The 25,644-nt window shown below is 40.7% G+C and overlaps 1 protein-coding gene across 5 annotated transcripts in view; it reads left to right on the plus strand.

Moving 5' to 3' along the window:
• The window catches only part of LOC149449247 (cohesin subunit SA-2-like), a 168,892-nt gene that overhangs the window by 56,108 nt on the left and 87,140 nt on the right, over nucleotides 1-25,644 (plus strand). For 4 of the 5 annotated variants that reach the window (XM_089693530.1, XM_089693528.1, XM_089693529.1 and 1 more), the window contains exons 19-27: nucleotides 37-126; nucleotides 579-782; nucleotides 12,589-12,662; nucleotides 13,082-13,169; nucleotides 13,443-13,523; nucleotides 16,360-16,452; nucleotides 16,562-16,709; nucleotides 17,737-17,879; nucleotides 18,541-18,642. In XM_089693530.1, the coding sequence (XP_089549656.1) occupies nucleotides 37-126; nucleotides 579-782; nucleotides 12,589-12,662; nucleotides 13,082-13,169; nucleotides 13,443-13,523; nucleotides 16,360-16,452; nucleotides 16,562-16,709; nucleotides 17,737-17,879; nucleotides 18,541-18,642 (1,023 nt within the window). The remainder of the gene's footprint in view (nucleotides 1-36; nucleotides 127-578; nucleotides 783-12,588; nucleotides 12,663-13,081; nucleotides 13,170-13,442; nucleotides 13,524-16,359; nucleotides 16,453-16,561; nucleotides 16,710-17,736; nucleotides 17,880-18,540; nucleotides 18,643-25,644) is intronic. The other variant, XM_089693527.1, reaches the window with a different exon arrangement.

The raw sequence follows: 25,644 nt of genomic DNA on the forward strand, positions 1-25,644 counted from the left end.
ATACATTCTACTTGTGTGTCTGATTTTATTTAACAGTTTTCATCAGATCCTGAGAAAGTGATAAACCTTCTTCAAATCCCCCAATATTTTGATATGGAGCTTTATTCTGAAAAACATATGGAAAAGGTAAGTATAAAGTGTTTTTTTTTTTACTTTCAGCTTTTAGATAACTTTATATCAACCTGCAAGTTTTGTTTTTTTATTTGTTGTTTGTTAAAAAAAAAGCCACAGAGGATTATCTCATTGCCTATGTGTTTTACCACTAGTGAAGTAGGAGTGAGAACCAAAATTACCAATGGAAGTTTAATGATATGTCCACTTGACATCTGACTACATTTATGTAGCTCCAGAAATTTCTCTATTGACATTGAATATTCCGATTTCTAGGACTAACCTGTACTAATTTGCAGACCTTGAAGCTATGCTGAGTGTGTCCAATGCTGAAATAGAAAACAGTGTGGAAAGTCAATAAACTCGTATTTCACATTTTTGAGGCTCAGGTTAACTTTAAATTCACTGATGTGCAAAGATAAATGCCTAAATAAATGGATATATCATAACAGCAAATTTACTTACAGAATTTGGAGGCTTTGTTGAAGCACATGGAACACATAGCTGTTAATCATTCAGATGCAGGGGTGCTTGAGGTCTGTTCCAAGACATACAGCAGCCTGAGCAAAGAGAACCTAGCAAGCCTTAGTGTGGTCAGCCTTTCGAAAAGACAACTGATTGACCATCTCTTTGACACTCTCAGCCAAATGCTGGATGATATTCTGCAGGAGGTAAGCTTTAGTGCCAATTTTAGTAGTGCTATATTACTTCAGACTTTGTGTTAAGTAGCTTATACGATTTCTGCTGTTTGTTTTTTATCTTTAAATATTCGTTCCTTTTTTTTTGCTGTTGTACTTTAAACCCTTCACAACTGCCCACCACATATGTGTGCCTGTAAAAGGGTGAGCTTTAATGGCCATATACCACACATATGAGTTTCTGGGCGGCCATTGTATATGTGCTTAGAGCATGCTCACTGCACTGCTCACAACATAACCAATAGCAAACAGGCTATGCAGAGCCCAAATAAACAAAACCAACATATACGTGGTAGTGCACAGGATTGTAATAAGAAACAAACATGTACACAAAACCACTGCTCCCCCCTCCCCTTCCCATAGCAAGACGTATATACCCATGAAGGGTGCAGAGTCAGCAAAATATTAAGAATTATCTTGGAGAGGGGGGTTATACAATTGAGAGATAGAAACATTAGCCCACTGAGAGCCAGAGTTGTCAAGTTAGGGCTACTATATTTTACTAAATACTCTGGTAAATCAACGTATATTTAGGCAGGGCAGAGTTGGTGGATTAGCAGTTTTCAAATTCAGTAAAAAATTCTTATGAGCATAAAAAAAAAAAATTAAACTTCACATAAACAGGGTTATTTACCTCAATTGCATGGTGCAAAATCTGGTGCATCCCTACATAGAAACCAAGCAACTTCCAGGTTAGATTATCAAAGCTTTATTAAACAAGCTGAATTTAGAAGCTGATTGACTACCATGCACAGCTGCACCAGATTCTGAATGCACCGGTTTTAGTAAATATCTCGCTATGTGGCTATGAGTCAGTGGAGTGAAATTGTCAAGAATACTCCACAAACACACCTCAGTCTTTGAGGCTTGAAGGTTCAGACTAGTTTCCAGAAAAGTAAGTAAGGCACTCCAGAAGGTAGGGAGGGAAGAACACGTCCAAAACATAGGAGGCCATTAGAACTTTCCCAACATCAGGGGCAACAGGCATGTACATCAATGCTATTTTGAGATATTCTATCAGTCATATAATGGAGGTTGTGGATAAACTTAAACTGTGTGAATGTGTCAGCTGTATGAGAACCAGCATGAAGATGCAAAAGTATTGGACCCCTTGGCTTGCAAGCAACTGTAAAAGGTAGTAACTTATTTGGTGCATCCATACATTAGACGCTTCAAGAGGGAATACGATAACTCAAAATGTTAGGGAACCATATTGGGCCTTTATGGCGTGTCCCAGTAGTAGATATTTGAAAAAGGATTTATTATTAATTTGGTATCTATCCTTAAGTGCCTCAAACAAAACAAAGAAACAAACCTGCCATTATCAAAAAGTTGTGAAATGTGGACAATGCATTTATGGAGCCAACAACTGGAGTCAGGGTGACCCAGGAGTTCCTGAAGCTTGTGGTTATACTATAAAGGAGTCTTGGGTGAAATATGTGATTGAGATGAGGATAATATTTTGTCTACCTCAAGCCAGGATAAAAAGCATATATCCTCAGGGGTGCATTTTAAGCAGTGAGAGATACAGACCTATAAATGTCATCCTTTAAATCTGAGAGAGTTCCCTGGAATGCTGACATTAAAGTAGTGGAGGGGTTGTGAGAAGTTGAATGTGGCCAGTCATATACATAAGTAATTTAAGAGAGACAATAAAATACATAAATAAATTGGAGAAGGCTAAGCTACCTTCAGCAAGGGGGGCCTGTTTAGTAAAACACTTGTGGGCATAATGAAGAGAAAATAGACTATGTGCTGTGAAAGATTTTTTTTGGGTATACATAACAACTGTTTGAATTTCTCATACATTCTAGAAAAAAAACGGTTGCATGGCACAGGTTTTCTGATATTTTCTGGCCATAATGCGGGAAAAGTGTTGGAAATGTTGGCCATAGCAATTTCTGGCCATAATGCCAAAAAAGTGTTGGAAATGTTGGCCATAGCAATTTCTGGCCATAATGCCAGAAAAGTGTTGGAAATGCTTTATTGAATAACCAATGTGTTTTTTTTGTGTAAAGATGTACATCAGTCAAATGATAAATTTAGCCTGGAAATGTATGCAGGGAACCAGCCTGCCTGCCCAGGGTTCAGTTTTTCCTTCAGGCATTTGCTGTAGTATCAAAAAGCAAAGAAAGATTTTCCAGCACACTGTCTAGCTAGTCTGCAAAAAACAAAAACAAATTGACCCTGTCTAACAATTCATGTTAAAAACAGGGATTTGTTTGCACGCATTTACAAACATGGTAGCTGTCTTGGAAATTCGCTTTAACGAATTTCTCCTTACCGTGAGTACTCGCAGTTGGATGCGCAGAAATCCCCCATAAAGCTGTGCGAATCTCGCTTACCACGACTGCAGCTAAACTACACGATTCCTGCCCATCCAAATACTTTGGTTCTGTTGAAATGTAGGTGATTGGAGCTCCGTTACCCTAGAATGATCACACGACACTCTAAGGCTGGTTGCAATCCACATAAGGGCCGGCTTCAGGCTCAGCTCTCTGTTTTATTAAAAATACACACATGCCCCCCACATGAATAAAGTCAATCCCCTCCCACCGAACAATGCAATGGGGAGTACCTATACAGAGGATGTACATTCCAATTGGAGCATAGCCTTTGCTATTATCTATCACTGGTCCTCCCCCATGAGTCTTCTGAGGTCAGCAGACTTCCTCCCCTTCCCCCCTATGAGCCATCTGAGGTCATATTTCCTGTCCTACTAGCTTCTATTGGTATGTAAATTCTCTGCACAAGCATCTCCTAAAAATATCAGTCTGTACCTGGATGGGCCCGATACGATCTTTATTAAAACACATCCATCCAAGATACAGTTCAGATTAGTAATGGGTTGTAAGATATGCATAAGCCTACACGTGGAGTTCACACCGCTTGCGCATTGCGTTATGAAGCCCACGTGGTACTATGCTGCTGATATGTGGATACAGGCCCACGGTCTACTGACAGCAGCATTCGCATGGAATGCCGTGGTGGTATACACGCCGGTCTATAAGCGCAGATCTGCCATCTCATCCATTACCAAGCTGAGTACTGTAATACATACATTGTACATGTGCATGGCCCAATTGCAGCCTTCAGAGCTTTAATTAAGCCACACGAGAGACATATGAATAACACGAATATATGACACATTTAAAGTTCGACCAACAATACAAAATTTCCATGACATTCCCTCCTGTTTTATCATATTCTCCTCGTGTCCCTTCTTGATCTTCTTCAGCTTGATGGGTGTAGTCTCAAACTTCAAAGAGTTCCTGTAGTTGTCCCTGAGAATAAAGCTCCACGGGGTACCTGAAACAACAAGACCCGACGCAGACTCGACGCAAACAGGCTTGATTGAAGCGATGATCCTCAAGAGCGTTGGAACCTTCACTACAGGAAGGCTCTTGCAAAAACCACAAACAGACTTGTGGTATGAATAAAGCTTGTGATCCCACGGTGGTCTGGGGAGATCCAGCAATAGATTCTCAAATTGCCCCTGCAGACGGGGCCACACAAGGCTGGTCTCGACCCAGACAGTTTTCCAAATCGCAGACACAAACCATGATGAGGCTTGAAGCTTGCTTGAAGGTCTTGGAGAATGTGGTCTTCAGAGAGATAAATTAGAGGGAAGCCAGGACATAATCTGTAGAGAAGGTGGATGGTTGGTGAGGTCTTCCTCCGATCAGTGGTTGGAGTGGGATCCCAGGAGCGGGCATGGAGATGTGGTCATCTGCCCGAGCTTGGTTTACACGGTCGATGAGGCAACAGGAACATCTCACCGCGGCATATAAAAGGCAGATGAAAAAGAGAAGCATCAGGATATACACTCCCACTTCCTTCAACCAAGATCCGATGGAGAACAGGAAATCCCCCAATCCTCCCAAACCCTTGAACGGATTCCAACCCTCACTAGCTATAGCTCTAGCTTTTCCCTGTAGTTCACTAACTTTGTTCATATGGGCCTGGACCTTGTCATCGGTGTCTTCTATCCAAGTACAACAATCCTCTCCGATGAACTCACAGAACCCCCCTTTGGCGGCTAAAAGATAATCAAGGGCCATCTTCTCCTGAAGCACTAAAATTCCCATCTGCCGTTGTTCTTGGGCAATTTCTCTGACAGCCTCTACGGTTTCGTTAAACATACTATCCACGATGACAGAAAAATTGTTCAGGCGCTTCATAAGTTCTATTCCCCATCCTGTCCATGAGGGGAACCAAGCCCATGCTTGGTCGCCCTCAGAGAACAGCTCCCTGCGAACTCTCCCTGCCATCCTTACCTTCTTGTGGACCATCAACTCTTCATGATCCATCACTACATAGGATGCGGGGACTAGCTTTATGAGGGCACACGAACCTTTCGCGTTCTGGGGAAATGTTCTATAGGCTGCCGAACCACACAGAAAATAGTATGGACCTGTCAGAGCAGAACAGGAGGAGTTCCTCGTTCGGCCTCTGGCACTGAGCAACAGTTGCACAGACTGGGGGATTGCTCCCTCAGTCTGCACATCACATCCGTCCTTCCAACACACGTGTTCTGGTCGGTCAGTGTGGTTACTCAGAAAGGAAGTCTGGTTAGTCAGATTGACAGTTATACCTCCCTCGCAGGTGGTAGTCCCAACAAACTTGTTACCTGTGCCAAAGCTGATGTTAAAGCACACCTGAGGGCTGCCTAGCTGTCCAGTTACCCATAATGGACTGGTGAGGGTCCTACAGGAGCTAGAGCTAATATTGGTGCTGAAACTGATGTTACCTGCTAAAAATGTGTCATTAAGTTCTACCGACAAATGTCTACGTGGGGGCTGACCAGGGGTCCCTTGCTTTTTCATGCCGACGCGGATGTCATATAGGGCATGAACAGCGGCCATTGCGGACATGTGATGACTGGGTGGGGGCTTTGAGCATACCCAACAGTTGGTTTTGTTGGCGGTTCTGGCTAAACGCAGGTGCATTTTAAATAAAAGGTTGGGGTATCTGCCGTCTTTTCCTCCGTTCACACACATGTAAGACATACAAACAAAAAGAAAAAGGAAAATGACACCCCTCATTCTCTGGTGTGGCTGAAAAGCTTCTTGCAGTGGCTTGCGTGCACCCAGTTGTCTCGTCCCTCGAGTTTGAGTGAGGTAGGTGTCGTCAGCTGGACTTGGTATGGTCCGGTGAACCGTGGCTCGAGTCCGGTTCTTTGATGTTTCTTTAGGACGACCCAATCACCTGGCTCAATAGAAAGAACACCTGTTATTGTATTTGGATCGGGGAGCGATTCGCGAACCCGATGGTGTATCTTCTGCAGCTCCCGTTGCAGAGATTGCACATAACCTGTAAGCTGTGAATGCAAAGACGACAACTGTTGAGGAAAGTACAACCCTGTTTTGGGAGGTCCCCCAAACAACACCTCGTAGGGTGACAGCCCATGTGGTTGCCGAGGGGCATTCCGGATGGAATAGGGGGCAATGGGGAGACACTCAGGCCAAGGTTTTTGGGTATCGGAAGACGTTCAACCTTACCGCTACTCTCGGGGTGATATGGGGTGTGTTGCCGCTGACTCCAGTTCCACCAAAGAAATGCAGTCGTGTCCTTTGGAAGAGAGGTTAATAGTGGACAAAGAAGACATGTTAGCAGAAGAGGTGTTAGTATTGTTAGTCGTGTTGCAAAATTCAGCACTGTCATTGCTGTCCTCCCCCCCCTTCTCATCTTCCGACACAGGAAGAAGAGAAGCTGGGTTAAGAATAGTGCATCGTTTGATAGTGAGGTTAGTAGGGGTTAGGAGGGCTTTCCCCTGAGAGGGGTACCTTGCCTTGGATGTCCTGTTTTCGCAAGACCGTTCTTGCTGCACCGGAGTCGGTGAGGCAAGGGAGGGGATATTTTAATTCCTCTAGAAAAAGATGGATCTGGGCCGACACCGATTTGCCAACTTCCTATGAGGATTCATAGGAGTTACTTACCATGGTGGTCATAGGGGCGGAGGACTCATCAGGAATGAACTGCCACCGACCTTTAGGTAATTGGGGACAGCTCCTCCTCATGTGCCCCGTTTGGTGGCACTGGAAGCACCTGGGTGGGGGCCTATCCTTCCTGTGACCCAGATCCCTTGGTTTTTCGTGTGGGGTCTGGGACATAAGAACTTTGGCCTTGTCTTGTTTTCTTCTATCCATTTCCCTCTCTATTGCCGTAAGAGTGGAAAGGATAGCAGGGATAGACATCTCATTATATTCGGGTCGGGCCAGAACCAGCCTTTCCCGAATTTTAATATTGATGCCTTCCAAAAATTTGGCCCGCAACAGAATGTGCGTCGCGGTCACCTTTACCCCTTCAGTTGGAGCATCAGGTCCAACTTCCAGATCCGCATCCAGTGCCGTCTGTTTGAGACGGCGCCAGAAGCAGGCGCTTTCCTCATTAGGACCCTGGGTGAGCTTCATCATGTCCGTAGTAGAGGTAGCACCATACATTTCTGGAAGCTTTGCCTTTAGCTGTGTACAGAACTCTTTGCCCCCTGAAGTCATCTCCTCATGCGTGGTTATAGAGCACCCTGCAATCACTGTACTGGCCACTTCCATGCCCACCTTTGCCCGTAGGATCTGTGCACAATCTGACCCGCTCATACCATAGCTGAACTGGTTTTGTCCAAACATTCGAGCAAATCCTCTCGGATTGACTCGATAGTCCGGGAGCTCAGCCAGAATAGTGCGGATCTCTGCCGGGGTGAAGGGGACATGCCAAACTACCCGTTCCCCTAAAGTCCGTTCCCCCCGTGCATTGGGAGGACCTTCAAATTGCTGCACCCTGACTGGATAGGCCTCGGTCCGGGAAGAGTGCAAGGGCTGACCCAGCTTCATCGGTGGGCTTAGATTAACCACCTTGCTTACTGCACCTTCAGGTTTGAGGTCCCTCAGATCAGGGTATAGCTGGGGGGCAGGGGTCTGATCAGTGGTTCGTAGCGCTTTGATGCAATCCGCCCTGTTTCTTAACCGGGTGTCTATTCCCCTTGATTCACAGATAGTCTGCAAATCGGTTGTTGAGAAGGCTTCGTAGTTGGAAACAGAAGGAGCTGGGGTGAAGCAGGGAGAAGGGAGAGGTAGAGGCAGAGGCTGAGGCATAGATACAGAAAACACAGAAGGTACATCAAAAGTGACGTCACTAACAGAAGAGACAGGTGCAGTTATACTTATCTCAGCCACTGTTGGTTGTTGGGGAACCCCAGCAGACCCTGATCCTGCCTGCCTTAGTAGAGTCAGCCCTGAAAGAGCTTCCTCCACCTCTGACACCGGATCCTCCTGTTTTATTCCCTCTGGAGGCCAGGTATACATCACCTGGTTCTTCCGGACAGACACCAGTTTATGTATGCCCTGCTTCCCTAATTGGATTGACCTGTGAAGCCATAGCTGTGCGATCTCTAGTTCTGACGCCTGCATCCGTGGTTCAAATTCAGAGATGAATTTTTCCCACCTCCATGCGTCAAATGTACCTTCCCGGGGAATTTCCCATCTGGTACCCTTCGACCATTTATTCCACCTTTTGAGGGGTTCTGTAGACTTCCCCCCCAAACTCACCTTCATCAGTTGTGCAGCTGTCCTTACCCTGAAGAGGGCTGCTTCCCCCTCTCTCTTCATGGACTGACTACTGCCCATCGTGACTAGTCACTGGTATATATCCCGCGTCCGGGTACCTGTTTACCCCCTGGAGCACTCGGTGGGATCCTACCGAGAGGCCTGATTCCACCACTTTCCCAGCACAGCGTAATTTATGTGATACTTATCGATCACCCGAAGCGCATCAAGTGGCGGTCAGACTGAGAGCACACCTCCCACTCCCACAGCGCAATTTATGCGATCCTGACCACCCGAAGTGTTTGTGGTGACCAGGATTTCCCTGGACCGCCCACTCACACAGCGTAATTTATGTGGCTCTCATCACCCACTGTGTTTGGCAGGCCACACCGCACAATGATGAAAGTGGCTTTTCTCTCCCTGCACACAGTAGCTAACACAAGTCAAAACAAAAAGAGGGGTTCTTGGATGTTACTTAGGGGTCACTGGTTGGGCAGAAACCTACTAACTGACCTTTAGGAAATTTGTGTAAAGAAAAAAAACTTTCCTAATACACACAGAAAAAAACCCTTTTCAACCTGAAAAACTGTTAAAAAGGACAAAGTGGATCCTTATGAAAAACACGGGACGTTTCACAGTAAAACAATTACACAGAGGTAAACCGAAAAACTGCGGCAAAAGTAACCTTGTTGCTGACGCAAAAATCACTCATACCAACACCGCTAAACGATCTGCGCTACACACGCAATCTTCACTGCAACCACCTAGAACCGTTTACACAAAAAGTCTGCTGGACGTGAAACACGCGACACAGCAGCTTAAAACAAACCCGCTTTACAATAAGGAACTACTTTTAACAGGAAAAACACAAGAAAAACATAATCACTATACAAGAAATCTATGTGCAAAAACCCAGACTTCACCGCGCTCACTAAATGTGGAACACGTGAAGGGAAAACTCGCTTAACACACTTTAAATTGGCTGGCAATACGCAAATTTAAAGCTAAAAGCAAACAAATGAAACTGTAAAAAATTTGGATTAAAAACACAATATGGGTCAAATGCATATAGAAAACTGCATACACATTGCATAGAGATTACTGCACATATAGTAGTCAACAAAATGGCCACCAACAGGTAAAGCACATGGTCATTACTAGAATGACCCCCCACAGGGAAGCACATGGTAACACTAGAATGGCCCCCCACAGGGAAGCACACGGCAGACTCTAGCCTCAAAATTGCCTCTTACATAAAACAGACGTTTGGACAGAACATACACTGGACAATTACACAACAATATGAAGCACACATACAACACAATTTGGCACGATCACAGAACAGACATAAAACACCAACATATCACACTAACATGCACATGTAACAGAAAGGACCCCCTGCTGCATGCTTGCTGGGAGCGGTAGTACCACAAAACATTGTACAGACTACATAACACAGATCTTACAACAGTTAACAATTAACCTAAGCCTTTCAGCACTGTAATAATTACCTCACGTGGAGGGGGGTAAAGCAATCACCACAGTACCTACAACCCGCAAATACTTACCTAACACTATGCAACAACTTTTACCCACTAAAACATATACCCGTTTAATTTTTGGTTGGAAGATTTTTAAACTTGACCAAATCCAGCCAACCAAACCCACCCCTCTGCTGCTCTCCGCAGAGACAAACCCTTGTCTTTCACCCACAAATCAAGAGTTTAGGACAAAAAACGAGGTCCTTGTTAAGCGGTATTTCTTGTTAGCTAACAGAGAGCGAAATCAGCCATACGAACACGCAAAAAGCGATCCTCTTAATGGTAGAGAGACCTGAAATGTGCCGGCATACTTTTTGCTAGTTCATGATAGTTCATTCCCCCCTCGTTCTTGGTTAGCTACGCAAGAATACGCGTTAGTATCCACCAGGCTCGCCAAACTGTCTTGGAAATTCGCTTTAACGAATTTCTCCTTACCGTGAGTACTCGCAGTTGGATGCGCAGAAATCCCCCATAAAGCTGTGCGAATCTCGCTTACCACGACTGCAGCTAAACTACACGATTCCTGCCCATCCAAATACTTTGGTTCTGTTGAAATGTAGGTGATTGGAGCTCCGTTACCCTAGAATGATCACACGACACTCTAAGGCTGGTTGCAATCCACATAAGGGCCGGCTTCAGGCTCAGCTCTCTGTTTTATTAAAAATACACACATGCCCCCCACATGAATAAAGTCAATCCCCTCCCACCGAACAATGCAATGGGGAGTACCTATACAGAGGATGTACATTCCAATTGGAGCATAGCCTTTGCTATTATCTATCACTGGTCCTCCCCCATGAGTCTTCTGAGGTCAGCAGACTTCCTCCCCTTCCCCCCTATGAGCCATCTGAGGTCATATTTCCTGTCCTACTAGCTTCTATTGGTATGTAAATTCTCTGCACAAGCATCTCCTAAAAATATCAGTCTGTACCTGGATGGGCCCGATACGATCTTTATTAAAACACATCCATCCAAGATACAGTTCAGATTAGTAATGGGTTGTAAGATATGCATAAGCCTACACGTGGAGTTCACACCGCTTGCGCATTGCGTTATGAAGCCCACGTGGTACTATGCTGCTGATATGTGGATACAGGCCCACGGTCTACTGACAGCAGCATTCGCATGGAATGCCGTGGTGGTATACACGCCGGTCTATAAGCGCAGATCTGCCATCTCATCCATTACCAAGCTGAGTACTGTAATACATACATTGTACATGTGCATGGCCCAATTGCAGCCTTCAGAGCTTTAATTAAGCCACACGAGAGACATATGAATAACACGAATATATGACACATTTAAAGTTCGACCAACAATACAAAATTTCCATGACATAGCCGATCAGCTTCTGTCTTCAGCTTGTTCAATTAAGCTTTGACAATAAAACCTGGAAGCTGATTGGTTTCTCTGCAGAGTTGCACAAGTTTTAGAAATTAAATTAATCAAAAATCTATTTTTTTATGATGTGTGTGTTGCATTGAAGATATATCCCTTCACTCCGTCCTGGAGACATAACAAGACGTAGGAGAAAATCTCTACAAAGTGAAGGATAGTCTCCTTTTAAATAACTGTTACTAAAACAGGTATTCTCATTTACCCCTATTGTATTCTGGTGACAGTTCTAAAAGTTTGAATTTCCCATTACTTTTTGTCTAGGTGACACTGATATCAAGGACCAAAAAAAATCTTGTTAGCAGTGACACAGACCGTAATAAAAACCTGACAGAGGTTGTAATCCATTACTACTCTATCCAAAAAAAAAACAAAAAACAACAGGTTTTGCCTATACATACACTTTAGGTACAGTGTTTTATGAATATAATGGAAATTATAATTGAAATTCTCTGATTGGTTTCATTTGTTACCTGAAATCACTCAAGTTATTGAATTTTTGTAATTCTATAACAAACATTTTACTTAGGCAAAAGAGCTATCAATAAATGCATATGAAAAAATACTCACAACTTGTTGCAGATTTGCAGTATTTAACTTTTAGTTAACTCTGCTGGACAGCTAATTGTTAAAGGTGAACTCTGGGATTAGCAAATATTATCTTAATACGAGATACATTTATCTTGATGTGCTTTGTGTATTTTTTCCAGATCTGTGCAGTATTCCAGAGTGAAACTTGTCACTGAGCCGGAGATAATAAAGAGCAGTCACTGATGCTCTCTGACTTTATGCAGAATGACTGGTCTTATCTCTGCCTCCTTCTGTAGTTTTCTGCAGGTAGTCTGTAGTGAAGAGGGGCCTACGGCCCTTCCCCCCCACAGCTCTGCTCTCTACACAGGTTATACCAACCAGTGATAAGGTCACTACTACATTTACAAGGTAATATTTTGGTTTACAAAGGCATTTGGTGGGCACAAAGTGGATTTATATCATTTATGGCTGTTGAGGGATATATTTAAATGAGCATATTTGTACCTGGAGTACAGCTTTGAGGAGGCATAAAGGTGTCTTTTTTTTTTTTTGCATACTGTACACAAGTGTAGGTGTGTTGAAAAATATTGGTTTACACCTTTGTACCTTTTTAAATCAATGTATTTATACTGTACTATGCGTATTTTCTAAACTTTCTACTGTTTATCCATTAGTTTTACAAAAGTGTCTTTAAAATAAACTAACTCATGATGTATGTTTAGTTGATTTATGTTTAGTATAGTAGTAGTATTATGTATTGTACTATTTCAGGGAGAAGAGTCTCTGACTGCAGAAGATGTGCATCCCATGTCGTGTACATTGAAAAGACTTGCAGCATTTCACAAGTGAGTCATACCACCATTAGTGTGATGCACAGACCTTATCTTGACAACAGACATAATCCTTTGTACCATCCCCTAAAATATTTAATAATAAAATAATAATGTCAGTTGTTTAGAGTTTCATAAGGGGGGTTGTGGTTGAAAGGCGATACTTTATTTCTTTTATCCCATAAGTAATATATGTACTGTAAAAGGGGGACACAGGAAAATCCCTTCCCACTTAACACTGCACACTTCATTGTTAGGACAGCTGTACTGTAAAACACTTGCATTCTTTTAATCTATCAGGATTTTTGAAAGATTACACAGTGAAAAGAGTCTTTGAATACACATAGACACACACACACACACAGATGCACACTAACACACACACACTAAAATAGTTTTTGGGATAAAAATAATGTTTTACCTCTTACCTGCAGTGCTCATAACCTTAGTCAGTGGGATCTGTTTCAGAAGGCATTTAAGTTATTCAAGTTTGATATGGAGCGACAAAGATTACCAGTACAGGTAAAATGCTTAGATATTTATCTGAATTACAGTGTCTTATTTGGGAACTTTTAAAGAAATGAGTTTTTGACAAAAATGTCACTTCATGATCACAATCACCAAACAATTGTGAATATTATAGAATACTAAGCTAATATAACTCATCAGTTATACTGGAGTAACTATAACTGACAGTGCATAAAGTAAAACATTTACCAAACATAGAAATATTTTAGTATAATTAATTTTGTTATTTGTGTAACCACCTTTCTCCATTTTCTGTTTTTTGTGTAGCTTTTGCTGCCTGCTTTCCAGTGTATGTATTATGCCCTACTTTGGCAGCTGGTATCTGTCATAGAAGAGCCACATCATAAGGTAATTTTATTTATAATCTGTACCATTCATTATTGGTTGCTTGGGTGATGTCAGTACCGGGACAAAATTCTCTGGTACCCAAGGAGAGCATGCCAATGTCCACTGCCCCTCCTTCCCCAAAGTCCTTTAATTTGGTGATAAAAAAGAAAAAACCCAAAATACATTTAGGAAAGGGAATGATAGGGTTAATATAAATAATTATAAAATACACATTTTTAGGAAAAAGATAGGTTTAACTACAAATTTTATTGTGTGAATTTTCCTTTGACTCAAGTTTCTGGTATAAAGCATTTAAGTTTACATAAAAAAGCAACAAATTCTACAGAATGAAGAGAATGAAGTAGGTAATGAAAACTAATCAGGATTCATATGATTCACTAAGGCTTAATAAGGGACTAACATTTACGGCAGACTAAAATATGGATGCTGGATGCTGTACTGATTGGTACTCACGCTTAGAGCCATCTGAGATCAAGGACTTATGCCTGTGATTTAGGAATTCTTGTGTTCTGAACTTCTGGGTGTACATCTCTGAATGCATACAGCCCTAAATTCATGTATCACTTGGTAGACACGTCCAACTGCCATGTATTTCAAAGCTATATAGATGTGCTGTCCCTTTACATTATATATCAGTGTATGACAGATTCACTTTCAATTATTATACATAAAACACTTTTGTTAACATTGTATAGCAATGTACAGTACGTGCCCAAACACAAACGGTGCAAAAAAAAGCACTCACGAATTAAAAGGTACTGTTGTGACACGGTCTTGTAACTGTGTCACAGGTGCCAGCAACCCTTGATGCAATCCCTGTGCTCCTTCACCACTCATGAAACACTGTTTGCTTACTGGAGATATAGACCCCAAACATTAGGAGGTCAACAGCGCTTTAGCATGGTATAAGCCGAACAGCCACCTTGTCACACCAGAGCAAGAACTGCCAGCACCTCAACCTCTTGCAAACATCGACAGCTTTGGATACTAGATGCTTTAAGCCAGTAGCAGACTCCTTCCACATGGCCCTAGCACAAGCCCCATTTCACCAAAAAAGAATGGAGGAACTATAGTCCTTAACCTCCCTGGCGGTATTCCCGAGTGTAGCTCGGGGTAACATTTCAGTACCAAGAGCGGTAACCCCGAGCTACACTCGGGAATACCATGCGGCACTGCTCCGTGCTACTGCATTTGTTCTTCACTTACCTTACCCTGCGCTCCCACGATGTGTCCCCTGCAGCGTCCCCGGGCATCTCCTTCGGCCGATGCCGGCATCCGGCTTCTGTGTCCTGTCCCTGTGACGTCGGGACGTACGGGCGCCGCCGGCGGCGGCAAATTTAAAATTTTTAAATAATGTCATTTTTTTTTTTTACATTTTACATAGTAAAACATTGCTGTCTCAACCAATTTCACATACATTTTGTCCCTAGTTCTTTGTCCTGTGCCCTGCCTGCATTTTGTCTGTTCTTTCTGCCTGGAAACTGAGAAACGTCCATGGCGTCCAAAAAGTGTCCCTTTAGGTCAAAAGCGGGTTTAGATCAGCTAGAGAACAGCGATAGTAAATCAGAACCACTTACAGAATTGAGTGATAATGATTCGTGGGGAAATTCATCATCAGACACTGAAAACGATTTTGCGACTTTGCTCAGCAATGTGCGAACTTGGCGCTATATTTCAAATTTCAGTGTTTTCGGTTTGATTATATTATTGAATTAAATGTATTATCATATTATTATTTTTTATGATTATTTATTAAATTATAATTTATGATTTCGTGTTTCAAATTTTATCATACCCGGGATGTTTAATAGACTCTTGTTCGGACAGATTTCAGTGAGTTATTCCTAAAAATTACAGCCTACAAAAAAAAACTACATATTTCCATGCAAAATAATGGTACCGCTTTCAGCACCAAAAATCTGAAATAATCAGACCGCTAGGGAGGTTAATATATCCTGTTTTATTGAACTCAGTTATACTCACAGAGGGAAGTAGAAAAACGGCATTAAATAACTCAGCAAGCTGCTGGGTCAAGCACACATGCGAGATGATGTCAGCTACAAAGCTCTGCCCCTACTCATATCATCCTCGTAGACGTCCTCTGGGGGATGGGAAACGTATTTCAGCCTGTCATAGATATTTAGAGGTTGCCAGCAGCAGGGCTGGTTGCTGCACTTGTGCCTCCTGGGCCACCCAAAAATGCCAGGATTTGACACACATGGGCCAAACCGCCCGTGTGCATGAGGCCTAACAATAATTTATAAATAAAAGTTTCAATACTGGCTTTCATCATAAATAACTGCAGAGCAGGACCCACACTATCAAACTGACAACTCAGTCATGAAAATTACACAGGGAGAATGCAACCATGCATCACAGCACCCAAGGCAGATACCTCTTCTGCCTCTGCCCGGTCTTACATGATATATAATGAAACCATTGTATTTCTTGGAGCACTGATACATGGAGCACACTGGCTTCATGTTATATTGTCTCATAATTTGAAATAATTATCCTTTTAAATAATGCCTGCCTATATCATACACAAAGATTGCTGTATACAGGTGATTAATAGGTAAAGCCCTAAGACTGTTTGCTGGGTGTTTCCCATGGCTGATATTACTATGGAGGTCATCAGCAACCTGCAGAAAGTAAACTGGCTAGTGCCGGCCCAATTGGGAGAAGTTCATGTCTGAGATCTATGTTTTTATTTTCTCATTTGGTAATATGTAGGGATGATTTTGGACATTTTATAATAAAGGTGCAGTGGAAACTGTTTAAGCCTTGCAGACTTTGATACACCTTTTATATACAGCTATGTGTTCTGCTTTTCTAGGTGGAAGGTAACATACTTAGGACAAAGGTAAATGACTTTTGTCAGCTTTGCAGGAAATACCTGAATCACAGTGATCAATCGGTGAGGGAGCAGGTGAGTAAAATAGGGTAAAATTCATTTTGTGTTAGAATAATGAGCTAATGTAATTTTTGAACAATGTCATTTACAATATGTGTGCATAACTTTGAATACCTTCTTTCAGTCTTTCCTTTCCTTGTGTGACCTACTTTTGTTGCTAAGTAACAGAAGAGGAGGGATATTTTACCATGTGGATTCAGCACTGGAGTCAGAGCTTCTCTCATTTATCCTTCAACATGTCTTTCAAACTCCCCAAGCAGAGAAAGACAAAGGTGATTTTCTTTCAGCAAATCTTGTATTGCAAGAAGATGTCATAACATCTAGTAATATAGTCCATCTGCATTCCACTAATGCTGTGTGAAGGGAATTATACATAAGCATGCATTAGAAACTAGTGCACATAAATATTTTATTATTATTCATACCTAAAACATATAAAAGTTTTAGGATCATTTCAGAACTTAAAAATATTTAAGTTTTCAAATAAAAGCAGCCTCAGCTCCTTCATCCAAGGCATGCCCCCGGGATTAATCATGGAGGTCCTTCAGGTGCTTTTTTGCAAACTCCAAGCGGGCTTTCATTTGTTTTGCATTGAGGAGAGACTTCCGTCTAGCCACTTTGCCATAAAGCCCAGATTGGTGGAGGGCTGCCGTGATGGTTTGTCCTGCATCATTGTCCCATCTCCACACAGGATATCTGGAGCTCAGAGTGACCATGGAGTTCTTGCTCACCTCTATTACTAGGGCCCTTCTCCCCTGATTGCTCAGTTTGGCCAGTCAACCAGCTCTTGGAAGAGTCCTGGTTGTGCCAGACTTCTTCCATTTGAGAATTACGGAGGCCACTGTGCTCATGGGAACCTTCAGTGCAGCAGCAATCAATTTAATTTTACCGCAAGTGGACTCCAATCAAGGAGTAGAAACTCAGCAACGATCAAGAGAAATGGGAGGTACTTTTGCAAACATTTTTAAAATTCTGTTTTCACCTTATCATTATGGGGTGCTGAGTGTAGATTAATGAAAAAAAATGAATTTAAACAGCTGTAGTATTGGGCTGCAACATAATAAAATTTAAAAAAGTGAAGGAAATCGGAATATTTTAAGAATGCACTGTATATATAAGTATATCACTGGAAGTAAAAAGATCATCACAGAATTTTGTTCCAGCAGCAGTGCATGCCAGGGGTCCAGGGTTAATTATAAATATTGAATGTTTAACTAGTATGTTTACTGGACTGCTGACATACTATTTCTTTTTAATGATGTATAAGAGGTAATTATAATTTATTATTCTAATATGCAGCAGTGTCTGCAGAGAAAGATGAGGATGCAACCTTGGTCATTCTACACAGGAAGAGGATGCTGCTGGCTGTTTATTGCAAAATGATAACTTCCAGTGTAGTCGAGATGTCAGCTGTAGCAGAGATTTACAAGCAGTATATGAAGGTAAATTATCTAATATTAATATGTATTCTTCTTTTTTGGGCGTATGGATGGACATTTTCTAGAATGCACGCATTTTTCTGCAGACCAAACACAATATAAGAAAATTAGTTGATTACTAGCCTGCAACTTTCTTAATACTTTACTGTTTAGAATTTTGTGTTTTGCCCCATTTTATACATAGAGAATAATTGTTTAATATCATTTTTGTATTTAGATTTAACATTGATGTGTTTATCAGGCAGTAGCGCTGTAATCCAGAGTAGCCAGTCAAAATCCTTTCAATTCAATAGCAAGAAATCTGATTGCTGAGTTGCCGCACTGTGCACATCATCATTGCCCTCAATATAGCTTTACTGAACAAGCTCTAAACATCTGACAGAATATACCAATCAGTTGGTTCCACAAGTCACTTTACCAGGTCCAGCTTGAAAAAGTAGGTAGAGGATGGTGTGGGCATCATAGCCATTTTCCTTTTAGGCAGTTTTATCCCAGGTATCCTTTATATCTTATGAAATGATTTCTATTTCTTAATTGCTATATTATTATTAAATTATTCTTATGTTCAACCTATTCAATTATCAAACCTTTTTAAGAAGTATATAACTTATGCGTCTGGAGCTGTATAAATGTTACAATCTAGAAAATGTTTTTATTACTGTAGACCTACAATGACTTTGGTGATATAATTAAGGAAACCTTGAGCCGAACCAGACAGATCAACAGGATAGAGAGTGCAAAAACATTGGTCGTTTGCTTGAAAAAGGTAAGGTTAAACATGTTTGTGAAGAAATTGTAATATTTTTTAATGATGTCATTACTCAGGACAAACCATCCTGATATTCCCTCAAAACTCTTGTAAAGACATGTGAAATCTGCTTTAAGTATGAACATAAATAAATGAAGGAGCAATAGTAATGAGTTAAGGATCCAGAGCAAATTTAAGCTGTTCATAAACATGCAGATATTTTCTTTAGTACATATATGAATATACACTATCTGCCTTTCCCAAATATGTCATTGGGTTGCTAAGGCCAAGTTTGATCCTTACCTCTCAAGGGCCTATGGAGCCTAACTTTAATTCTACCCTATCCTCTTTCCTATTCTTCCTGAGTGATGTGCACATACCTTAGGCTAAGTGCAGCCATTCTGTTTTTAAGTCAGTCACAGTCATGAAAAAAATATAAAAGTTGGGTTGTTGTCCATAGCAACAGTTCAGCATTGGCTTTCAATTTGTAATCTGCCCTAAAAATGAGTACAGGAATCACACAAGCGCAACCTCCCCAAACTATTTGCCAATATAAAAATGTAACTTTGTATTGATCTGTTAACACAGTAAATAAAGAATACATAGTAAACACAGAAAATGTAGAACCCCCAAAAAACATTAAAAATACATTTATCCCGATATTATAGAACATGCCAATTATTCATGACTGGATATAAGCCCAGGCCTTTAAATTGTATAAGAAATTCCAAATACATATATCATTGTCCAGTAGATAAACTGTGCTTGAGTACCGAGGAGAAGTTCCTAGGACTGCACCTGTATATAATTGTTTCACTAAAAATACAATATTCCCAGAAGAGTGAAATGGTGATCAGGAACATATACAGTAAAATGTTAGCCCATTGTAAAGAATTAAGTATAACATGGAGGGATAATCATCTTCAAAAGGATACAGCCCGCTACACGGTGACTTCTCAATGCACTTTCTTTATTGGTTACAACTTAATGGTACAGGATCTACTGATGCTGACACGGTGAGAGCCTTCCTCAAAGCATGCAGTACATAAAATGTGATATATATATATATATATATTTAATAGTTCAGCCCCTACAAACCACAAGTGGGGACAGTAATTACTTAATTAATTAAAACAATTAGACTTAATTGATGAAAATACAAATCTGAAGACAACTGTCCCAACCCAAAAAGAATGATATAACTCTCTTTACTGGTAGATGTAATAAAAATTCATACTAATAATATTGTCAATCTCCATAATAATATACAGAACCATCCAGTACAGAATGAATCGTTCTTATCTCAAAAAAAGGTTAACATCCATCCTAATATTCACCATACCTCACACTTCAGCAGGATGCGATATATATCGCCCTCTCTTACACTTTTCTTGATTTGTTCCAGGCCAAAAAAAAGTAGAAAGAACAAAGGTTACCCCCATGTACTTCTCTGAAATGTTTGTATACGTTTGATATATTTTTTGCTTTAGGATTATTGGTATCATTATAATGTTCTGAAACTCTTATCTGTAAAGCACAAATAGTACATCCTATATATTGTACACGACAGACTTTACATTCAATAATATATATGACCATCTTCGACAGTTAATATACTGTTTCAGTGGATATGTCTTATTATTAACAAAAGAGGCAACCTAGGTACTTGTGTCTTTTACACTGTCTGCAAGATATGATCCGGTGGTCCGTAATCAAGTACTAAATTTATAAGAGTTCACAGAACAAAAAAGACTGGGGGACCAAATGATACCCAAAGTTGGAGCCCTTCTGCTGGAGAAATTAGAGCCCACCTTTCAAAATGTGGTACAAAGCTTATCCGCATATAAAATGTTTTTTATATTCTTAACTATATGATTGTATTGGATCGAGTAAGTTGTTACACATCAGCATCAGTAGATCCTGTACCATTAAGTTGTACCCAATAAAGAAAGTACATTGAAAAGCCTCCATGTACCCGCTGTATCCTTGTGAAGATGATTATGTGACAAGCAAACGTTTTCAGCCTAAGCACCGGTCTCCAGATTTCACCAGGATTATAGCAGTAGAGTTTGGTGAGTTTAAATTTATAACATGGAGGGACATAGTGAAAAAATGAGTGGGGTAACACAAAGTATAAGGAGGGATAATCCTAAATCCATAAAATAAGAGGGTTAATGAAGTGTAAGGAAATTGAAAAAAAGTGGCAGGAAAAAAAAGCTGAAAACTGCAGGGCACAGAATACTCTGCTTGGTTAAAAATCCAGTCTCTGTAAAGTCATGGTGCCTACAAGGAGGAATGAAGGAAGCCTGAAAGTGCTGAATGCATTGCAAGACCAAACACCCTGCTTTTTGAGAATCAAAAAATACATGAAATGCAAAAATAAGTAAATAGTAAGTAAAACAGGTTAGTCACTGTCCAAAACCCCCGCTATTTCTTTGCTGCATGATGGGAACACAGGTTGTCATAGGTAGCACAAATTATCTTTATAAAATGGGGAAAAGGAAAATGCATGTTTTGGGTATACAATATTGTTACATCAGTTTGTTAGTTCACCCTGTTCCAAATTATTATGCAAATTATATTTTTCTCATTTACCTAAATAATTGATGTAAATAACAGTCAGCATAATTCTCATGTTATCAACTATTAAGAGTACAATTCAAATTTTATTGCACAAACCTCCTAATGATAACAGGATTTTTTTTAAACATAAAACACTTACAATGTACTGTTCCAAATTATTACGCACAGTAAGTTTCAAAACACTTTAGAGGTTGTAAAGAACTGAAAATTGTCATTTGTTGTGTTTGCAGCATATTTACTGAAATCAAAAGCTATTTCAATCAAACTTTTAACAACATTTTAATTTTTTAAACATTTTAACAGGTCACGTTACATTTTAACATAGGACCCCTTATTTGATAGCAGCTTCACAAGTCTTGCATCCATTGAACTTGTGAGTTTTTGGACAGTTTCTGCTTGAATTTGTTTGCAAGATGTCAGAATATCCTCCCAGAGCTGCTGTTTGGATGTAAACTGCCTCCCACTCTCATAGATTTTTTGCTTGAGGATGCTCTAAAGGTTCTCAATAGGCTTGAGGTCAGGGGTGGATGGAGGCCACACCATGACTTTCTCTCCTTTTATCCCCAGAGCAGCCATTGATGCAGAGGTATTCTTTGCAGCATGAGATGGTGCATTGTCATGCATGAAGATGATTTTATTACGGAAAGCATAGTTCTTCTTTCTGTACCAGGGAAGAAAGTGGTCAGTCATAAACTCCACATACTTTGCAGAGGTCATCTTTACACCTTCAGGGACCCTAAAGGGGCTGACCAGCTCTGTTCCCATGATTCCGGCCCAAAACATGACTCCACCACTGCCTTGCTGACGTCGCAGCCTTGTTGGAACAGGGTGGCCGTCCACCAACCATCCACTACTCCATCCATCTGGACCATCCAGGGTTGCACGGCACTCATCAGTGAACAGGACTGTTTGAAAATTAGTCTTCGTGTATTTTTCTGCCCAATGCAGCTGTTTCTGCTTGTGAGCATTGGTTATTGGTGGCCGAATAGAAGGTTTATGCACAGTTGCAAGACTCTGGAGGACTCTACACCTTGATGTCTGTGGGACTGCAGAGGCACCAGCAGCTTCAAATATCTGTTTGCTGCTATGTAATGGTATTTTAGCAGCTGCTCTCTTGATCCGATGCATGCATCTGGCAGAAATCTTCCTCAATGTGCCTTTATCTGCACGAACCCGTCTGAGTTCTGAATCAGCCACAAATCTCTTAATAGTGCGATGATCACGCTTAAGTTTTCATGAAATATCTAATGTTTTCATACCTCGTCCAAGGCATTAAACTATTTCACTCTTTTTGGCAGCAGAGAGATCCTTTTTCTTCCCCATATTGCTTGAAAATGGTGCTCTGCTTAATAATGTGGAATGCCCTCCTTTAGTAGTTTTTCCTTAAATTGGGCTCACCTGCCAATCTAATTATCACAGGTGTCCGAGATTGTTTTCAGTGATCAAAAGAGCCCTGACACACAATGCCATCCATGAGTTAAACTGAAAAACAAAATATTTAATCTTTGTGACACTTAAATAGAATTTGCATAATAATTTGGAACAGGGTGTAGTAGTTAGCCACATTCAACTGCATATGTTGTGAATGTGACTAGCTATACCATGACCTGACCTTCACAGACATTGTATTAGTTATTTTTCTACTATGGGTTCTAAAAATGTAGATGGCATCCTAATAGCTGTAGGCCAAACAATTGCTTTTCTTGCAGCTTGCATTCAAGAAACCCTCTGTTTACATGCTCATGATTTATCCTTTACTTTTCAAATATCAAGAAAAGTAAAGAAGCTGAAACTGGCAATTATTATAAAATGAGACGTATTTGTTTATTGACACAGTGGGGTTGATTTACTAAAACTGGAGAGTGCAAAATCTGGTGTAGCTGTGCATGATAGCCAATATGCTTCTAATTTCAGCTTGTTCAATTAAACTTTGCCAAAAATCCTGGAAGCTAATTGGTTTCTATGCAGAGCTGCACTCTCCATTTTTAGTGAATGAACCCTAGAATATACAGTGGGTGTAGAAAAGAATCACCCCCCCCTTAAAATAATCACATTTTGTTGCTTTGCAGCCTGAAATAAAGTCAGACACAGTTTTTGTTCTATCTTGCTGTATTTACTCAATGCAACTTATAACATCCAAATGAAAGATATAACACTAACATGGCAGAAAAAAGAAAAAAAAATCAAAAACAGAATCACTGATTTGGAAAAAGGTACACCCACTTGTGTCAGTATTTTGTTGAACCACCTTTTACTTTAATTCTAGCCTTTAGTCTGTTGGGATATGTCTCTACTAACTTTGCACATCTAGAATTTGCAATATTTGCCCACTCTTCTTTGCAGAACTGCACAAGCTTAGTTAAATTTGATTATGACAGTTTGTGGACTGCAGTCTTCAAGTCATTCCACAGATTTTCAATGGGGTTTTAAGTCTGGGCTTTGACTAGGTCATTCAAGGACAGTCACCTTTTTTCTCCTTCAACCACTGTGTGGTCATTTCTACTGTGTGCTTTGGGTCATTGTCATGTTGGAAGGTAAACCTTCTTCCCATTGACAACTTTCTGGCAGAGGGCAGCAGATTTTCCTCAAAAATTTTACAGTATTTTGACCCATCCATTTTTTCTTCTATCCTGACAAGTGCTCCAGTGCCTGCTGCAGAGAAACTCTCCCATATCAGGATATTAGGATTTTACCACCTCCATGCTTTTCTGTAGGAATTTTATTTTTATTTATTACAGGTACTTATATAGCGCTGTCAATTTACGCAGCTCTCTCTCTCTCTATATATATATTATAGATATTACATTCACATCAGTCCCAGTCAAGGGGCGTACAATCTAAATTCCCTAACGTACATTCCTACACATACTAGGGCTAATTTAGACAGGATCCAGTTAACCTACCAGCATGTCTTTGGAGGAATAGTGTTATCTGGATGATGAGCTATATTGGAGTTTCGGCAGACATATCATTTGGTGTTGAGGCCAAATAGTTAAATTTTAGTCTCATTTGACCATAACACCTTTTTCCATATGTCCTCAGGTGCGTTTTCAGGAGTGTTTTGGCAAAGATCAGTGGTGACTGCATGTAGCCTTTCTTGAGGAATGGCTTTTTTCTTGAAACCCTCTTATACAAGCCACATTTGTGGAGAATTTGTGATATTGTTGTCACATGCACACAATGACCACTTTTTGTCATTCCTGCAACTGCTTTGGAGTTGCTGTAGGCCTCTTGGTAGCCTCTCTGACCAGTTTCCTCCTGGCACTTTCACCCAGTTTGGAGTGGCATCCTGATCCAGTGAGGGTCTGTGTTGTATCAAATACATTCCATTTCTTAATAATAGACTTCACTGTGCTTCTAGGCATTGATAAAGCCTTTGACACTTTTTTGTATCCATCTCTTGACTTTTGCCTGTCCACAACTTTATCCCAGAGATCTTTTGACAGTGCTTTGCCATCCATAGTTGATTGTTTGCTTCAGTTACCCTATCAGGGACTGAAATGCTCCAGGAAAGCTATTTTCATGCTGAGCTAATCAACATAACTACAGCTGATCACAGTTGAAAGTCAAATGGCTTTGTGTGTCATTGAGAAGGTGATTAGCTACACCTTTGGGGATGGGGGATGATCCTATTTCAAACTTGGTGATTCTGTTTTTGAATTTAAAAAATACATTTCTAACATGTTGGTGTTATATCTTTTACTTGAATGTTATACGTTGCACTAGGTAAATACAGCTGGATAAAACAAAAACCATGTCTGTCTTCATTTCAGGCTGCAAAGCAACAAAATGTGATTATTTTAAAGGGGGGGGGGGGGGTTGTGATTCTTTTTATACCCACTGTACCTGATTCTATGGCCAACATAACAGTCAAATTAAAATTATTTTGATAGAGGTATATTTTGTATTTACAGTAATTCCTAGTACCAGGGACGGACTGACAACTTATGGGGCCCCCAGGCAATAAGGGATCATGGGGCCCCTGTGTCCTTGCCCACACTCAAAGCACACCCAAAAAACCCTATAAAAGGTACCAGGGGCATTTCATGGGGCCCCCTACTGACCCCGGGCCCTCGGGCAGTGCCTGAGTACTCTAATGGGCAGTCCGCCCCTGCCTACTACACTTGATGAGTATATTGGAGGAATGATCATCTTTTTTTGCATGCTAGTCTCATATCCAAAACTGATAGGTTACTAGAGTTATGAAAATTATCATATGACAGAATACAACTTCCTGTGATGGTGTAATGTATTGTATTGTAGCGTATTCTTTCATTTTCGAGCATGAACGGTCTTGGTCACTCGATTTTTTTACAGATACTGTACTGATTAAGCAAAAATCATTTGTTCTGTTATATTCCTAGAAAATTTTTCGTGCTTGTCCCTTTGGATAATTTCGCATGAACTGTCTTGATTGGCTCTCGAAAGCTGTGTACT

Source organism: Staurois parvus, unplaced genomic scaffold (genome assembly GCF_062004578.1).
Source record: "Staurois parvus isolate SC_StPar_1 unplaced genomic scaffold, SC_StPar_1.0 ptg000634l, whole genome shotgun sequence".
Taxonomy (NCBI): Eukaryota; Metazoa; Chordata; class Amphibia; order Anura; family Ranidae; genus Staurois; species Staurois parvus.